At 36.4% G+C, this 20,047-nt stretch overlaps 1 protein-coding gene across 1 annotated transcript in view; it reads left to right on the top strand.

Moving 5' to 3' along the window:
• The window catches only part of TMEM244 (transmembrane protein 244), a 28,505-nt gene extending 24,863 nt beyond the window's left edge, over positions 1-3,642 (top strand). Inside the window, exons 4-5 of the mRNA XM_025383581.1 lie at positions 1,284-1,409; positions 3,503-3,642. Coding sequence (XP_025239366.1) covers positions 1,284-1,409; positions 3,503-3,570 — 194 coding nt within the window. The 3' untranslated portion in view covers positions 3,571-3,642. The remainder of the gene's footprint in view (positions 1-1,283; positions 1,410-3,502) is intronic.
• The last annotated feature ends 16,405 nt before the right edge of the window (positions 3,643-20,047 follow it).

Below are 20,047 nucleotides of genomic sequence, written 5' to 3'. Positions count from 1 at the left end.
TAGTGATTCTGTAAACCAGTGGGGGAGGGAGGAATGAAATGTGGTGGAAAGAGATGGTGTCAATATGACACAACAGGACAGTTCTTTCCTGGATATTAGGTGGCAGGACATGCTGAACTGATCTCCACTGATCAAAGGAATTCCTGTGCAATAGAAAAGAAGTTAGTATGAATTCTGTATTTAACTTTTGAAACCCGTTAAGTTAAATTAAATAGAATTGAAGAGGAATATGTGTGAGGCCTTTAAAAAGATTGCACCTGGGGCTTGCTTCCTTGGTACCTCGCTTACCGACTGCAATTGCTGGCTTGCTGGATAATAAATTACTTCTACACAGTAGGACATAAGGTGATTATTTTATTTTTTGCTTTGAAAAATATTAGAATTTGCCTAGATTTATTTATCCCTGAATTATATGAACATATCCCTTATTTTCTGTGTTTTAAGAGAAAAGGTAATTTTTATGGAAAGTGGTATCATTTACAAAGGGACCTTGGTGGTATATCACATATATTTGTCACTTTAAAGTTTGATGGATTTCTCTTTTGAAACCATGATAGTCTTAAAGATCCATATCAAAGACAAGAAGCAAAAGATTGACCCATCACGTGTTCAGGGCTCTTAGAGATTTGTGGTTCTCACCTGTAAATATCTAGCTCTTCATACGTGTTCAGGTAAACCACTCTGTCACAGCTAGTGGATTTAGGAGAGTGTCTCCATCCATACCTGTCATCTATGAGACTTTCTTTCATTCATGGTTATCAGTTATGTTTCCCAAGTGATGATCTGAATGAACCATTTTATTACAAAGACACAAAGGAACTCATTTCCAAGTTAGGCAGTGCTTGGTATCAAACAAATGTTATAGTTCAATAAACTCTTACATTTGGTTTAATTTTTTTTTTTCATTTCTCAAAACTCAGAACTGGATTTTTTCATTAGTTTTTAATATATCTTAAAATGAGATTTGCAATCCAATTACAGATTTGCACATATTGGTTACACTGTAACACTTCTTTATTGTATTTCACTTTTTAAAATGTTAAATACAAAGAATGTGAAACAGAAATGATATATTGTGGTTTTCTACAAATCTAAAAATTGTTAAAAGATAAAATGCGTTAATCATTTTATCCAAATTTGAGGATTGTTAGGAAATGGAACATTTAAAAAATTCTTACCAAAATTTCTTCTCAGAGTAAGCTTTCCTGGTCTTGCTACTAGTTGTATATCAGAATGTTAGTTGCTCTAGTCCCCAATAATTATATTCTTCCTTGTATTTGCAGTTCTTTTAGTTTCAACAGAGGTCACCTACTTTGTTTGTGGATTGCTTTTTGTTCCGGTTGTGGAAGAATGGGTTTGGGATTATGCTATTTCAGTAACTATTCTTCATGTTGTCATCACTTCAACTGGTAAGCAAAATGAAATAACAGAAACAAGGAAAATGTATTAAAACAGATGTTGGACATAAACCACTTCCTGAGTAGAACTTTGTTGTCTGCATATTCTTGTATGATAGCTAAATGATAAAAACTGAAGATGAAAGGTCTTCCTCCCTCTTTCCAGCCACATTTTTTTCTACCGCTCTTCTCAGGGAGGTTTTTTAAAACTTTTTAAAAAATGTTTTATTTTGAAATAATTTTAGAGTTACAGAAAAGTTACAAAAATATAACTGAGAGTTCCCATGTACCCTTCACCCAGCTTCCCCTAATGTTAGCATTTCATATAACCATAGTACAATTGTCAAAACTAATAAATTAACATTGGTATAATACTATTATTAGCTAAACTTCATTTGTATTACACTGGTTTTCCCTGCATCATTTTTCTGTTTCAAGATCCAACCTGATTCAGAACTAAACTGAAATAGAGATCTTTCCCTTTCACATTCAACTTATCACCAACTTGGCAAGGTTTGCCCTGTAAGACATATTTTTCCTCCAAAACCCTTCCGTGAGGGCAGAAACTGATCAAAGACTGGGAACTGGGATTCATGGACACCTGTCCAGCAACAGTTATTTTAAAACAAATACCAGTTCTTAGATTAAGTGGTTTTTATTTCTACCTATGATTTTTGGAGCCAGAAGAAAATAGATACAAATTCCAGTCCTACATTTTACTAGGTGGGTAGTTGTGGCCAAGTCACATCTCTCACATCAGTTTCCTTCTCTACAAAATGGGGGAAACCTGATGAGGTTTCAATTAGATAATAAGAAATTGTCTGACATGTGTCTAGTATATAATACTCACTCAGTAAATGACTATTTCATCCATTTGTTCGCCTATCCACTCAAAATTTACTCATCCACTGTATTTTTTTCTCCCTTACTATACTGCCTTATTTTTTAAAGCATATCAGTCAAAATATGAGTGATAACCAACCACAGGTTATAATTCAAAGTTGATTCTTACTTATGACCAACTTAAATCACTGTCATATTTTCAGTGCCCTGATCTGTTGATAGTATAATCTGTCTCTGCCAGGTGCAGTGGCTCACGTCGGTAATCCCAGCACTTTGGGAGGCTGAGGTGGACAGATCACCTGAGGTCAGGAGTTCAAGACCAGCCTGATCAACATGGTGAAACCCCATCTCTACTAAAAATACAAAAATTAGCCAGGCGTGGTGGAGGGCACCTGTAATCTCAGCTACTTGGGAGGCTGAGGCAGGGAGAATCCCTTGAACCCAGGAGGCAGAGGTTGCAGTGAGCTGAGACTGCACCATTGCACTCCAGCCTGGGTGACAGAGTGAGACTCTGTCTCAAAAAACAAAAAACAAACAAACAAACAAAAACAGTACAATCTGTCTCCAACTGAAGAACACACGATTTCCAAATGAATTACAACTTCCCAGCTTCACTGCTATTAAAGAATGCCAGTATATTCATGGCCTAGTATCAGTTTCCACAGACACAAGCCCTCCCTCAGTAACTCAAAGAATCACTGAAGGCCCTGCCCCCATCACTCTGCTTCTGAAGTGCTCGAATTTACTTTGGGGCTTAATTTTTTCTGCAAGACAACCACCAATATTTGTAAAAGGACTTGGAGTATAGGTGGTTCAATCCTCAGGGTTGAGATGAGCTATAGGTTCTGGACCTAGAAAAGTTATGAGTTAATGATCTAACACGTGGCACTTAGAAAATGTTAACAAATGACTACTGGACAGAAGTGACTTACTTCAGCATGAAGTGGTTTGGAATTCCTGAGGGAACTAGGCATTGAGGATTCAGGATGGCCTTAGGATGATCACTTAAAATCAACTTTGGGAGCTAACCTGAGAACCTCACAATTCATAGTATTATTTCTAGGAGAAGAGTTGTAAAGGTTTGACTTAACAAGTGACCTTTTAGACCAGGACTGAAGTACAGCCGGGGGCTACCTGATTTCGTGAACATGGATAAACCTTTTCTTGTTGGGTGGACATATTTTGACCAAACAGGATTATTTCGTCTTGAGTAAAAGATAAAAATGCATGTTTTGAAATTAAACATTTTTTTTCTATTGCAGTTATGTTGGAATTCCCCTTGACATCACATTGGTGGGCTGCTTTAGGTATAATGAAGTTGTTTGTTTAGATTCTTTAATGCACAGAAACAACGTTAAATAGAACAACTGTGGAAATATATTTTATTTTCTCATAGATTTTATAATCATTACCTTTCTAAGATTATAATAATATCTAAGATAATTTTTAAAAAACCAGTTTTACTGAAGATGGACTCCACTGATTGTCTCTTTTGGCCCAAATATACTCTCAGGCCAACCCAGATACCATCCACGGGAGAGAAGGTGCAATCTTAACATGTATTTAGAAACAAAAATACATCTGGTAAATAAACATATAAGAAGTATAGTGGCCGAGTGCGGTGGCTCATGCCTGTAATCCCAGCACTTTGGGAGGCCAAGGCAGGCCGATCACTTGAGGTCAGGAGTTTGAGACAAGCCTGGTCAACATGGTGAAACTCCATTCTACTAAAAATACAAAAATTAGCCATGACGTGGTGGTGGGCACCTGTAATCCCAGCTCCTCAGGAGGCTGAGGCAGGAGAATCGCTTGAATCTGGGAGGTAGAGGTTGCATGGAGTCGAGATTGCACCCCTGCACTTCAGCCTAGGAGAGACAGAGCAGACTATGTCTCAAAAAAAAAAAAAAAAAAGAAAAGAAAAGAAAAAGGAAAAAAAGTATAGCATACTCTACTTCTGCTTCTGGTACAATTTGAATTTACAGAGGAATGACAGATGTTGATGTCAATAATGAAGGAGCTGGAGTGAAAGTCAGTAAAGACTATCTATATTCTGGCACAGTCTTCAATAAGCCATGGATTTTCTTAGCTTGCCTCCAAGACTGATCTGCACCAGTTTTTTCTCCCTTTCTTCTCCTCTCATTTTTCCTTTATAGTAGGAAATAGGGACTGAGTTTCCATGAGGAGCAAAACTTGAGCAGATAGATATAACTTTCTTTAAAAAGTGTTTCAGGGACCACTTTTGCACTTGTAATGGAATCTACATACACACTTGATTATATGCTCATGGGTGCATCAAACATTCTACTGTAAAAACAGGCAGACTGGGTAGACTCAGAAACAGTATGAGTTACAGGTACATGAAAGAACGGATGCCAAACAATACAGTTCCTCTTCTTTCCTTCTCTGACATTTCCTCATCTATTCACAAAGCTTCATGCTCTCACATCTTATTATGGGACTATATTTTATTTATTCCTATGTTCCAAGACACAGTTTTCTCTAACTTCTTATTGTACACAACTTATCTAAATAAGCCCTCTCATAACATTTATGGATCCTCAAAAGGTTGAATTTTTAGTAGGACAAAGAGGTTGAAACCTGATTTATAGATCGCTACAGGGAACTGCCCTCTCTAGAAGAATTCAAGTGAAATAGTCAAGACTCAAGCTATACTTCGGTGAAGACAAAATTATGATGAAGGAAGTGGAAACCACAACAAAAATGAGTGTGTATTGAAACTAGCAAAGTATGAAAAGAGCTTCCAGGTAAACAACTAGGAACATAAGAATATACAAAGATAAATTAGCCTCCACTCTTTTTTTCCCATATTAATACAAAGAGCCTAGAAGTATATCTCAGAGCAGAATTTCTCAATTTGTAATGTACATAATGCATGCAAATCACCTAAAGATCTTGCAAAAAGGTAGTGAGTCTGGGTAGGGCCCAGGTTATGCTGGCACTGCTAGTCCAGAGACCATAGTTGGAGCAGCAATAGCACAGACATTGTTCTGAGTCTTTTTATTCCCTTATGCAACGCATAAGTTGAAACAAAGTCAATAAATTTTATGTCTTCATGGTATTTTCAAGTTCTTAACAATTGAGAAGTTCTTCAAGGTGTTTAACTTTAATCTCCCCTGTTGTTTTTTAAAATCATTTTCTAGAATTGAAGTAGCCAACCACATTTAGCTCAGTCTTACTTTTAAGAAATCCAATCTAAATTGGATTATGTTTTCCATAGAATTCTATTTTATGAAATAGGAAAATCAAGATACAAAACAGTGAACATACAGGAGACGAGATTACACACGCTTTTACTTATTTTCTTCCTTAATCATAGTATGTAACAGTAATTAGAAATTTAGGAGAGAAACAGAACATTACAATATTAACAGTTACTTGTGTTAATAAACTGCTACACAGTCCTGGCATGGTGGCTCATGCCAGTAATCTGAGCTACCTGGGAGGCTGAGGTGGGAGGATCTCTTGAGCCCAGGAGTTTGCGGCTACAGTGAGCTATGATGACACCACTGCACCCCAGCCTGGGCAACAGAGTGAGACCCCATCTCTAAAAAATAAAAAAGTAAATAAAAGTAAATGTAAAGCAAAGTTGGATGCTTCTATGCTTCTAAACAGATTTCAATATTTGTCAAATATGAAAATCATTTAGTTCTAAATCTGTTGTATCTGGCTTTCAAATATAAAGGTCATAAAATCTTTTTTTAATCACTCTTATTGATTTGGCAATAATCTTGTATAATATCTTCAATCTGTTCTGACAACAGCATGCATACCCAAACATGCTCTGGAATTGCCACTCAATTTTAATGGCCTATACAGTATTAATAGTACTTACCATTCATTGATATGCATAATATAAGCCAGGGACATTGCATTTATCTCATTAACCTTTATTACAGTCCTGTGAGATAAGTATTATATGCCAATATAGCAAATGTAAAAACCGAAGCTTAGCCGGGCGCGGTGGCTCAAGCCTGTAATCCCAGCACTTTGGGAGGCCGAGACGGACGGATCACGAGGTCAGGAGATCGAGACCATCGTGGCTGACACGGTGAAACCCCGTCTCTACTTTAAAAATACAAAAAACTAGCCGGGCGAGGTGGCGGGCGCCTGTAGTCCCAGCTACTCGGGAGGCTGAGGCAGGAGAATGGCGTGAACCCGGGAGGCGGAGCTTGCAGTGAGCTGAGATCCGGCCACTGCACTCCAGCCTGGGCGGCAGAGCGAGACTCCGTCTCAAAAAAAAAAAAAAAAACCGAAGCTTATAGAATTGGATAATTTAGGAGCATTTTCAGAGTCACTAAGGTGTGTCCTCTAACTAGCCTTTCCCTCAACATAGATGGCCACCCAGAGACACTTCTACATAGAATCCTGAAGCTACTACTGCAGGGATGTGATGGTTGCTGCCTCTGTAGTGGGTACACACTCTAAGATAAAGAATGCACAGGGTTAAGAGCAGAGCTTACAGAAATTGAGAACACCATTTAGACAATGTGAAGAGTCAAAAGAAACTGAAAAGAAGATGGATAGATCAGTTAGTATCACAAGCCATAGTAGGACTTCCCTGTTGCTTTCTAGTTCTGTGACTATTGCTTTCAAAGCACACAGAGGCAAGCATACAAGATATGCCTTGGGAAAGAACATACAAATGGTCAAAGGAGTTGTTTCTATACTCAACTGGAAAATAGCAAATGCTGCTTAACCTTTGAAAGGAAAATTATGGAATCGCTTAATTTTCATTTTTAAGTGTTAAAAAAATCTCTTAAGAGCTAAAATGTCCATAATAAAATATTCAGTCCTCAGGGCCGTGCCTGGCATATAGTAGAGCATTAATAAATATTTGCTGTGTAAGTATGGAGAGAATTAAATGAGATAAAATTAAGGAGCAGAGATTTTCCTGGCATGTAATGATATAATTTGTATATTGTATATTACATATATTATATATTATATAGTTGTATCTTATACAAATTTGTAATGTGTATTTGGGGTCCTGACAAAGAACACACTCCAGTAGACTATCAAGGAAAGCTGTTCAATCTTCACCATGGGAGGGTCCCAAAAGAATATAGACAATTGCCTTTTGTAAGCAATATGTATATATATGTGTGTGTGTGTGTGTGTTATATAATTATATTTAGCATTATAAATATATGCATATTACATAATAGTTATATAATATAAATATATATTTATATATAAAGATGGGGGAAATATTTTTATGTGGGTCATGTAATTAAACCAAAAAACTTCAAAAACATTTTCATTCAAAAATTACAGAGAATAACACACTGGATATATTTGTGACACCTTCACTTTTCTTCATGTATGACATCACTGTCTTTATGGTAGTAGTACAAGAAGAAACTACATTTTTTTTCTCACAAATTGAACTGAATTCATCAACCACATACCTAGTAAGGAAATTAACCAAGTGAAAATGAACTTTCCTAAAGCTTTTTGTTTCGCTTAAGCCAGGTATTGACCACAATGATCACAACATCTAGTCACATTATCTGTTTAGAGTACTAGTATTATTTATGTCATTTATTGGCTCCTTCACTAGAGTTTATTCTCCACTTACCTTGCATGTCTGTTAAGTCTTAGATGTGTAATTTCCTCCAGTATTATTTAGTATGTACAGAAAACACATGTAGAAAGTACTGAGGTTTATTTTTTATGTCTTTCAAAGATGTAAATTTTTAATAAATCAGAAAAGGTTTGGTAAGAAATTCTATAAGCATAAGTGAAATGACTTTTTCTCTCCAAAAACAAGAACTTATAACTTTTGGGTTTTATTTTTAATACCACAGAATTTACCGTGCTTTAGCCAGCTCAGTTACATGGTATATGCCACCTTGATGCCAAGAAGAGTCAAGTTAGGTGTCATGGAATGGCCAATTCAATTTGCTAAAAGAGTTGGATGACTATTTTTCTTCAATAATCATGGTTGGATTACTCAGAAAACAGTTGCTGCAGCTGGGCACTGTGGCTCTCGCCTGTAATCCCAGCATTTTAGGAGGCCTAGGCAGGTGGATCACTTGAGGTCAGGAGTTCAAGAACTGCCTGGGCAACATGGAGAAATCTATCTCTACTAAAAATATAAAAATTAGTTAGGCATGGTGGCACACACCTGTAATCCTAGCCACCCAGGGGGCTGAGGCAGGAGAATCACTTGAACCCAGGAGGCGGAGGTTGCAGTGAGCCAAGATCACGCCACTGCACTCCAGCCTGGGCAACAGAGCAAGACTCCATCTTAAAAAAAAAAAAAAAAAAAGTTGCAGTGTAACATTTGAGTTAGCCTTTTTTTTTTTTTTTTTTTTTTTTTTTTTTCTTTGAGTGAAAAATTTAAATGTAAGAGAATAGTGGCTACACATTTGGGAAATTCTATCTCATGGTCTCACTCTGGACATGTGTCTTTGTGCAAGGAAGTCGTGCAGTCCTGTCAGAGTTCTTAACTCAGGAAACTTTACCTTTTATGGGAGTTATACTATTACTGCCACACAGAGAACAGCAGATTTGTGAAGATTGTGTAAGGCCAGATCAATATTTTAAAACAAACAAGAATCACTGGGCCAATGAAATCGGAACTAAAGACATTTTCATAAAACCAAACAGTTGAGAATCTCAGGGAGGTGAGATTCTGCTTTTTAAAATATATTTTCTATACTTGAAATATTTCCCAAGTTAGTGGACATGCTTTCCTTTTATAATTAGAGGGAAAGCACTTTAGAAAAAAAATATATTCTAAACAACCACAACACAAACAAAAGGCAGATTGAAGAGTTAAAAGAATTGAGAATCGTGAATTCTTTAGCATGTGCTTTGACTCCATTGCCTTTGATTTCTGAGTTTTAAGAACTCCTTAATATCATTTGACAGAACCATGCACCTATTCCCTGAAGGAAGTTTTAAATTGCAACAATTTACCATCCTCAGACTACATACCTACCTCTTTTAGCTGAATCTATAAACTATTCTGTTTCAAATGCTATGTCAGTTTCAGAAACATTATTTTAGTCATGACAATTGTTCTTATTCATAATGTCACTAATGAATTATTCATTATTGACAGTTAACCAAAACTTCCCTTTCATTTACTTGCAGGATCCGGCTTAATTTCAATGATATGTGGAGGCCAGACTTTAGCATACTATTTGTTCAAAGACAACTTTATCTATCCAGATCTGGATAATTTTTAACAGAACAGTTGAATTAATTTGCCTCAGAATTTCTATAATATTACATACATTGTGTCAGAGCTAAATTTTATTTTTTGTTCAAACTTATATTCAAGGTTAAATATATTCAGTATAAAAAGAAGAAAAAGAAGCTAATGGAGTACAGAACAACTCTAGTAAAATACTTCATAAGCAAAACATTGCAAACTCATAACATGCAGTGTTTCTCAAAGTGTGTTCCATGTCTATTTGTGGAATCCTGGGTTTAAGTAAAACAGATTTATTTATTTCAGGATTTCTCCAAATGTTTATTTATTTATTCTGCAACAGGATCTCACTTATTCACCCAGGTTGGAGTGCAGTAGTATAATCAAAGCTCACTGCAGCCTCCAACTCCTGGGCTCATGCAATCTTCCTGCCTCAGCCTCTTGAGTAACTGGGACAACAGGCACCTGCCACGATGCCTGGCTAAAATCTTTAACATACTATTATGAACAAGCCATCTCTAAACTATGGTATACATTATGCACTGTTTCTCGAATGTATTTGACCAGGGGCATGCTTTAGAAGCTGCTGATGTATCTTGTGGAAAGTGTAATGTAGTAAGGGGCAGATTCAAAACTACTGTGAATCCCTGCAACCAGAATTGCATTCTTTGATTGGCCTCTGGTATTTGTTCTCTGTTAGAGCATTTCTTATGAAATTACTTCCCGTTTTTAGACTGTGGTCTTCTAACACAGTGCTTTTCAAAATTTAATGTGGATTTGTTTTATGTGAGGATCTTGTTACAATGCAGATTTTGGTTCAGAGGGCAGGAATTGGGGCCTAAGATTCCATATTTCTAACAATTCCCAAGAAATGCCAGTGCTTGGACCATACTTTGAGTAGCAAGGGTCTAAGTGATTGGGATCATATTTTGGTAAGTTGGTATAGCTCTGTATAACCAGTCCTATGTTTTTAAAAATATCCTGATTATTCAATAAAGGTTTGTTGAATTGGATGTAAACTGAGATGAGTTAAGTTTTTATAACTGTATTAAATATTTACCACATTTTAATATAGTTAAAGTATCTCCTGATATAAAATAAGTGCCTACTATGGTTACAACTAAAATATAAGCATAAGAAAAGAGACAGGAAAGTAACACTCCTTCAAACACACATCCACACAAATGAGAAACTAAACTAAGTCATTGCCTAGATTTTTCTCCTGAGTCTTTTTGCCCTAAAAATGCATTTCTTCCACAAAGGCTTTCAATTCTCCCAATAAGAAATGTCATGCTGATTTTATGTATTTTATGTGTCCATCCAAAAACTGTGATGTATTGATCAGTTACTAGTTTAGAAAATGTAAACTTACCATGTACAGGTAAGCATGAAAATATGGCACTGGCTCCTTTGCTTCTTTCTCACATTACTTATCACACGAACTTTTGTATCCCATCCATTTTTCCCATTCTTCCAGTTAATTTCTTCCAAAATGATTGGCCGGGGAAGTGACAAAACCTGGAGCTCACCTAATCAGTCAAGGTACTATGAATTCCAATTACTAACGAAGATTTTATATCTTTTTTTTTTTTTTTTTTTTGAGACAGAGTCTCGCTCCGTCGCCCAGGCTGGAATGCAGTGGCCAGATCTCAGCTCACTGCAAGCTCCGCCTCCCGAGTTCACGCCATTCTCCTGGCTCATCCTCCTGAGTAGCTGGGACTACGGGCGCCCGCCACCACGCCTGGCTAACTTTTTTTTTTTTTTTTTTTAGTACAGACGGGGTTTCACCGTGTTAGCCAGGATGCTCTCGATCTCCTGACCTCGTGATCCACCCGCGTCGGGCTCCCAAAGTGTTGGGATTACAGGCGTAAGCCACCGCGCCTGGCAGATTTTTTATCTTTTAAGGAAGGCAGCATAGGGTGGTTATGAAAGTGCCAGCAATATGAGCTTTGATTCTGCAATTAAAACCCTCATTGACAGCACACAGGAAAAAGTGCCTTGTTAGAGAGACAGCAAAACTCATTTCTGCTCTGTGCAAAGTACAGACAGTAAACAAACTATGAATACACTGATGAGGAAGTGTGCCCCTGTAAAACTAACACCCTTGGAAGAAATTTACAGAAACACTAAAACTGCCTAAATACATTGGTTAATTTAAAAAGATTTGGTTGATTAAGTACTTTTTAATATAATGAAAATTAAGTTCTACTGGTAAATTAGAATAACAATCTCTCCAGACTCAGAAGACCTTAATATCTTGTCATTCTGTAGTGTAGCTTCATTAGCATGTTTATTTCTAGGATTAGAAATCCATCTGCTCAGGTAATTACTATTGTGTTACTCCTTCATTTTATTTCTTCTGATCGCAGGAATAATCTGTGGTTTTCCTCTTTTACTCATTAAAATGATTACCATTGTCTATTTGATGATATCTCCTGACACAAAAAAGTTAAAAATTCAATTAGAATGCATATTTTAGCACAAAAATATTATATATCAAACATATCAACTAAATATCCACTTTACTTTTTATTGCCTTAGATGATAAATAAGACCTTTTCAAAGGCCAAGAGTTATGTTTATTTAACTAACTTTTCCAGTGTCCCATATAAAAGCATAAGTTGGTAGAATTCTACCCGGTATTTTGATGCATAGTTTTAGGATTAATATTTTCATATTTTCAAGAAGGATAATACTTGTATGTTATGCATAACTTCTTCACAAACATGCTTTAAAGTTATGATACCATTGTTATTTTATATTTAAATCCATTTACATACTCCTTTAATAACGTTTTACTTAAAAAAATTATGTCCCAAATGAATGAACAGTATATTTTCTTTTGCTGATAATAATCCCAAATGTATATGAGAACTATTTTCACATTTGCAGTATAAAGATCAGATTCCTATCTAAAATTTTATGGGTTTTGTTCAACCAATTTACCTTAATAGCTGAACTGATAAATTCTAAAGCTGTTTAGTATCACTAAAGCTGTAGAGATTATCCTATAAAATTGCAAACATGTATATTATGAGATAGAGAAGTTTGTTTATGACAAATATCTAACAGAAGAACAAAAGCTCTTCCTAATGTTGTTGCTTTATACACTTTAGAAACATGAATTGCTAGGTAAGTAAATGCATAACAAAGCATCCATAGATATAGCTTTGGTAAAAATTGTCAAAAAAGGAAGAAAATACAATATGGTTCATATGAAGATAATGTAATTATTCTATAGAAAATTTCAACTGTATAAACAATTCTCAAAAAATATGAAAAAATGTGGAAATATTTCACATATTTAATAGGGGACAATAAAATTACAATTTTTCCATTTATTATTTCGTACTTAGCTGTTTCTTTCACATTTTTTGTTTTATTCTACAAATGTTTTTGGTGGTTCAGTAACATAAGGCTCAAATACATCCTAAAAAACAGTTAATTACCACTTGACTTTCTTCTTAGTGAAAATATTCACCACCACCATTCCCACATACCCAATAATTTAAACAAACCAAAAATATTATTTCAACTAAGTATTTTAAATGACACCTTTTTAAAATATCAAACTGTTAATCTAACCAGTATTTTAAAAGTTGATATAACATTTCTTTATCTAAAACTGAATTTGTATTTCTTTGTTATGCCTGTGTATTTCTTGTACATTAACACTCTTAGAGATTACCACAGTATTGTGTTCTTTATTGTTTAAAAAAAATACAAAAAGTGTGAAGAAGAAAACCAAGATAACTCATAATCTTACAATTCAGAGTCAAGATAATCTCAGCCAACATTTGTGTATGTGTGTGTATATGTGTATGTATGTGTGCATTATTTGAATACTTTGGATCATACTATAATTTTAAATTCTGCTTCTCTAAAACTTTATGTTATATTCTAAACAGGTTATTAAAGATATTTCGAATGGCTGTACATTTTTCTATGATATAAATATTATAATTTAATCCTTAATATTGATGCTTGAATTTTTTTGGGTTTTTTTCCTCACATTAAGTAGATAGACCTTAGATAGGTCTTCATTTGCATTCTTGGATAGTTCTTTTAAATGGATCACTAGAAGTAGAATTATTAGGTCATACAGTGTGACAATTTTTTAATTATTGAAAAATATTTTCAAATTGGTTTTCAGAAATGTTGTATTATTCTCCCCTCAGAAGTTTGAGCACACCCACTTTATATGTCACTCCAACATTAAGAATTATTATTTTACACTATTAATATGCATCTAATAATTATATTTTTGTGAAAAAAATACCAACTTCTCAGTTGTTGCAAAAAACTGATTTGTATAATTGAAACCTAAATGAAGGTGGTTAGTAAGCCAAATCTAATTCAGAAGAATTTAATTTAATCCTACTTCTGGAGTAACCTTTAACAACAAATATGGATTAAATGCCTACACTGCACATGATGCCAGTTACCCATCCATTTATGTAGCTATTTAACCAGCCAACAAATATTTATTGAATGCCTCCTACATGTCAGACAATTTTGCTAGGTTCTGGGATATCATGCTAGGCATTATGGGAAATATAAACGCAAAGGACATATCTGATTTTTCTCCTACCTCCCATTTTTGGTTCACCGAAGCACATAATGTCTCAAGAGAAGAAGCACATGTCTCAAGCACATAATGTCTCAAGAAGAGAGAAAGGGGAAAGTTTGTGTTGGAACCCTACCCCTATCTCTTATTAACTGTGTGATCCAGATGAATCTTTTTACCTTACCTTACAAATGAATGGTAATCTTCAAATTACATAATGTTTAGCATGGTCAAGTGTAACAGGTAAAGCAGTGTATCTAGTAATTGTCATATCTGTAACTAGCTGTTTTTGGTTAGATGATAGGGCATAAAAGGAAAAGAGACTTAAGCTATTTGAGGGCAGGAATATGATTTTGTTCATTGCTATATAACCAGCTTCTAAAACACTGTTACATATCAAGTGTGCAATACACATTTGTTAGATAAGAGAAAAAACAAATTAATTTTTCCTTGCTTCAAAGAAGTCGGCTACAATCCATCAAATTAGTTGCAAACTGGAAGACTCCAGGAAGTGTCAAACACTGGCACACCTGGGAAGGGACTGATCCTTGAGCTGATTCCGCCAATCAAAAGTCTTTAATGTCCTAAGGAAAAGACATGCACAGATTGCCTTGGAGAAAGAAGATACTAAGTAGCAAGGAAGTAAAATGTTTAAACCCAATGTAATTGGACACATTGTACATTCCCAACACTGTTGAGAGCAGACTCGCAAAAACTACATTTTAAATTTTCAACTCATTAGTAAGTAAAGCATATTTTACACAAGGTTTTTTGGAGGAGATGGAGGAGGGATTGCATTGCACTTGACAAAGCACACTGCTTTATCCCTTCATTAGACATCCTGGCTCTCTCCCCTAGCTGCTCCTAACTGCCAGATCTCTTTTCCCTTTCTTGCCTTTTCTCTACACAGCCTCTAAAAACACCTGTATGTTTCAAGCCAATCAGATTCAGACCACAGCTACCTTATACAGGCAATCAAAGCAAAATTCTTAGCTAACAACTATCCTTTGTTCTCCAATCTTGTTCCTTCAGGGTATCACTTTGCCCCATCCCAAAGGACCTTCTAAGATAGTCACTATATCCAAAGATATCAAGTCTCTTCTCAGGGCCAAATTTTGCTGCTGAAATGGAAATATTCTATGTATGTTGCAGAACAGTCTTATCCAACAGCACTTTCTGCAATGATAAAAATGTTCTATATATATGCTGTGTTACGCAGTAGCCACTAGCTACATGTGGCTATGGAGCTCTTGAAATGTGGCTACTGTGATTGAGGAACTGAATTTTTTATTTAATTCAAATTTAAACCAGTGGCAACTGCATTTCCCAGTGCAGATCTAGAGGATATCCTTGTCATTTTACAAGGAAAAGATAGTAGCATCTGCAGATGTTAGAATTCCCAATCAGGCTGAGCTCGAGGTTGAGTTTTTCAGGGCAGAAAGATCCACCCTGGAGAAGAAGCTTCAGTGGTAATCAATGTGCTTCCTTCTGTGGTCAAAACTAGATCTGATCTCCCTCTTCTCTGGGCACCTACTTACTGTTTGTGATTGCAGTGGAAAATGAAGAGGGGAAAAAAATCCATCAGTTACACAGTGATAGAAAAAAATCCAGATGGAGATGTACAAACTGGATACTACCTTGGTGTGGAGGCAGAGTCCATTCCATAGCATGGGGTAGCACGGACACACAAGCACCTGAGCTATCTCAAAGTGGCTTGTAAAAAGTCATTGTCTGCCATGGATAACATTCATCAGAGGACAATCAAATGGGCAAAAACCCAAGTGGGATTAGGAATGAACAGCGTTCCAGCTTTCCGGAACTCAAGACATTCCAGAAGAAAGAGTGCACACATCTCAGAGACGTCGTGCATAAAGACTGTGTGTACATTGTGCAGTGATGTGCAACGTGTTGGTGTCTTTATTTCCTTTCACATTAAAAAAACGTGTGGCTGGGCGTGGTGGCTCACGCCTGTAATCACAACACTTTGGGAGGCTGAAGTCGGCAGATCATTTGAGGTCAGGAGTTTGAGACCATCCTGGCCAACATGGTGAAACCCTGTCTCTATTAAAAATACAAAAATTATCCAGACATGGTAGCACACACCTGCAATCCCAGCTACTTGGGAGGCTGAGGCAGGAGAATTGCTTGAACCTGGGAGGTGGAGGTTGTAGTGAGCCAAGATCGAGCCACTGCACTCCAGCCTGGGTGACAGAGCAAGACCCTGTCTCAAAAAAATAAATGACATTTTAAAAAAAATTAACTTCTACCTTGGAGCTAGGACTGAAAGTTATTTTTTTTTTGTTTTTTGTTTTTTTTTTTCCTTTCATGAGTGTTTAGTATCAGTGGGTCTTAAATGTGAAAATGTGCTGGCCATGCTTTAAAAACAAACAAGAAACAATCCCAGAAATATGTAATCTTACAACCCATCTCCTCTTTCCCTTTCCTTTATAGGCCTCCGGTTGTCTCCTGGAACTAATACTATGTGTACAGTCTAAGTGGAGTATTAAATGGCAATGTGTTCCAAACCATCAGCATCCAGTTAGGTTAATGGTATCAAGGAAAAAGAATAAATGGGAATTGGATGTAGTGATGCCTACTACGTTATATGACTATTTTTATGGTCACAATGGCTTTCACCATCGAGCACCATTCTTTATCCTGAATGGTTTGAGAACATGAAAATAACTTAAGATTTTCAGTAATGCTGAGAATGAATTAGGTTTTAAATGGTCATTTCCAGAAGATAATGTCAAATATATTTAATCCTATAATAGCTATCCCTTGTCCTTCCCCACAAAATGTTTTATGATATTTTCTTAATTTGCTGTACTTTTATTCTCTGAAGATTACAGGTTTTTATTCTTTTATTCAACCCTGAAAAAAATGTAGTAAATTAAGATGTATATAGGAGTTATCCAGTGAGACTTGCAGTTAATTTTCTATTAAATGTAAAGTAGTCAGCAAGTCTTCTAATGAGTGTATCAGTGGTACCTGGTTATGAATCATCAGCATCTCTTTCTAGAAAACTGCTGTCACAAAATGACTAGGATGCAGATAAAATGAGAGGTTGGCATTAGGCAGAAAAATTACTATTTGGTGCCCTCTGAAGAACTTAGAAGTTTTTTGATAACCATGCTATGGTACAATATGGTAAGCACTGAGTAAGTGTAACATGCCATTATACAACTGAGTAATTAAGACATAAGTATTTGTTTATAGACTAGCACCAAGAACCATGGTGAGTTTTCTGCCCCTACTGTTAGCATCCTTTCACTACGGAATCGTTCTAATCCTTTGGCTACTGCTCTCACCTCCTTTTCCTCCATCCTTGTGTGCCAAGTGTTCAGGAAAGATTATTCCTTGGAAGGTAGTATGATGCCTGCTTTTGGTCTTACCAAAGGCCAGGAAGCTTTGTGCTAAAGCTAGCAGCAGATCTCAGCCACCTGGAAGTTATCACTCACAAAAGAGAATATTATCGCCAGGAGTAGAGCTTTAAGCAAACTCCCCTCAGACCAAAGGTCTCAGGCAAAGGTCACAGGAAGATTTCATATAAATCCAATTGCGTCTCATCTCAGCAACATCACTTTATCTAGAATGTGGGGTCTTCCTATGTGCTACTGTAGGCAGAGAGTCTCTGAATGGCCTTGACCTGCCTCCCTGCCTCAGTCCTGTGGAGGGGAGGATCTACCTCCTCCCATTCCCATCACGCTGGGTCCCAGCCCTTGGTGTTATCTGAGAATTCCCCAAGGACCTAAAGTGAATAAAGGGCTTTCCATTTTCAAGGAGCCACATACTTTGGAAGGAAATAAGAGTCTACAGGAAATAGTGAGATCTCAGACGTGGCCTCCTGGGAAAGGAGTCCCTAAGGGGTGTCGCCTTGCCTCTCTCTGATCCGGTACCACCCCCATCCCTCTCAACGAAGAAGAGCCATCCCAAAAAGCTCTAATGAAAGACTTGGTCTGGCCTATGTAACACAGAGATATGGTCCAAGGAAAACACAAACCCACCAATCAGAGCACAACATGCACAAAAGTGTTTTTACACAATATAGTTCTTCCAAAAATGACAAATCAATTGAGCAAACATACCTCTATGGAAGATAGCATGTTCAAGATATGGAAGAATTTCAACCACGGAGAGAAAAAGAAGGCAGCAATTTTAAAACAAATATATACATATTCCATATTTTCCCTCAAACAGAAAAATAGGAAACACCATTTCTTCAGTGAGAACAGTTGGTAATCATACAAAAGCAACAGATTTAGAAATCATGGAAATGAAAAATATAGTCATTGCTATAAAAAGCTAAGTAGACAAGATAATTAGTCGTCTAAATACGGCTGAAGAAAAAGATTAATGACATGAAAAAAGAATTGAGAAACTCAGAATTCACTACAGAAAAAGAGATGGAAAATATGGATAAGTTGAAACACGGAAGCTAGATTGAGAAGCTTCAACACCCATTTAATCAGCACCTACAAGTATATGCCAGTAAAAATAAAGAAGAGAAAATAGGTGGATGTAATAGCTGAAGGGTTTCTGAAACTGCAGAGGCATGTGTGTTTCCAGGTGAAAGGGCGGACCAAACGTCAAGTCAGACAAATGAAAGAACCCAAACCTGATCAAGACATACAGAAGTTGAAGAAGAATGATGATGAAGATACAAATATTTAAGAACAACCAGATATAAAAAGTTATCCAATGGAGGAAAAGGTGCTATTCAGAATGCTGGTCAACTTGAGGCAAATATGTTGTCCAAAAATATCTGGGGACTGACTCTGCTTTCTCCTGACCCTCTGTGTCCCAACCTCTCCATGATCAGGTGAGAATTTGGCCTTGCTGACACTGAATGTGGTTAATAAAACAGAAAGGATGGTGTTTATAATCATTTCCTTAAAGCAAGCAAATAGACTTAGTGTAAATTTATAGTGAATAAACCAAAATCTCTTAATAAGAAAGCAAAGTGGCATTAAAATAAATTGATCTTTCCAGACCTGTCAAGCCCCTACCGTGCTACTGCTAACCAAGAAAAAGAGAAAATGTAAATAAACAATGTTTGGAATAAAATATTAGATATAATTCAGATGAAGTAGAGGATTTTAGAGTCGTATAATTAAAAATTGAGATTTTGACAAAATAGACACTTTTTAAATAATAGAAGATATAGAAAGATTAAGTGGGGGGGTGCAGAGCAAGATGGCCGAATAGGAACAGCTCCAGTCTCCAACTCCCAGCGCGAGTGACACAGAAGACCGGTGATTTCTGCATTTTCAACTGAGGTACTGGGTTCATCTGACTAGGGAGTGCCAGACAATCGGTGCTGGTCAGCTGCTGCAGCCTGACCAGCCAGAGCTGAAGCAGGGCGAGGCATCGCCTCACCTGGGAAGCGCAAGGGGGAAGGGAATCCCTTTTCCTAGCCAGGGGAACTGAGACACACAACACCTGGAAAATCGGGTAACTCCCACCCCAATACTGCGCTTAAAGCAAACGGGCACACCAGGAGATTATATCCCACACCTGGCCGGGAGGGTCCCACGCCCACGGAGCCTCCTTCATTGCTAGAAAGATTAAGTAATTAATAATTATTAGGGGAACTTAATTTGGTAGTAAAAATAAAATATCTTTTCCCTAAAGCACATCTGGTTCAGATTGTAAATTGTATGACATGATTAAGGACCAGGCAATCTCTGTCATAATAGAAAAAGAGAAAAAGCTGTCTAATTAGTTTTCAAGTCTGGCCTGACATTGATACCAAAACTTGACAAATGTAAGTGAGAATAAAATAATAGACCAATCTAACTTACAATGATATATTTAAAAATATAAAAAATGAAATATTTCCAAATGAATCCAAACTGGGTACTTCTAAAAATATTACCTCATTATCATAAAATTTATCCTAAGGATATAAAAATAGTTTAACATTTGACAATCTATCAGTGCAAGTCAACATATGTCAGATTAAAGGAGAAAACTGTGATCACTATAAAAATAAGAAAATAACAGACTCCTCAAGATTCATTTTTTTTTTTACTTTTCATTCTAAACACAAAATAA

The sequence above is a fragment of the Theropithecus gelada genome, chromosome 4 (genome assembly GCF_003255815.1).
Source record: "Theropithecus gelada isolate Dixy chromosome 4, Tgel_1.0, whole genome shotgun sequence".
NCBI classification, from domain to species: Eukaryota; Metazoa; Chordata; class Mammalia; order Primates; family Cercopithecidae; genus Theropithecus; species Theropithecus gelada.
The sequence above is the reverse complement of the archived record's forward strand: the minus strand, read 5'-3'. Positions and strand labels throughout refer to the sequence as shown.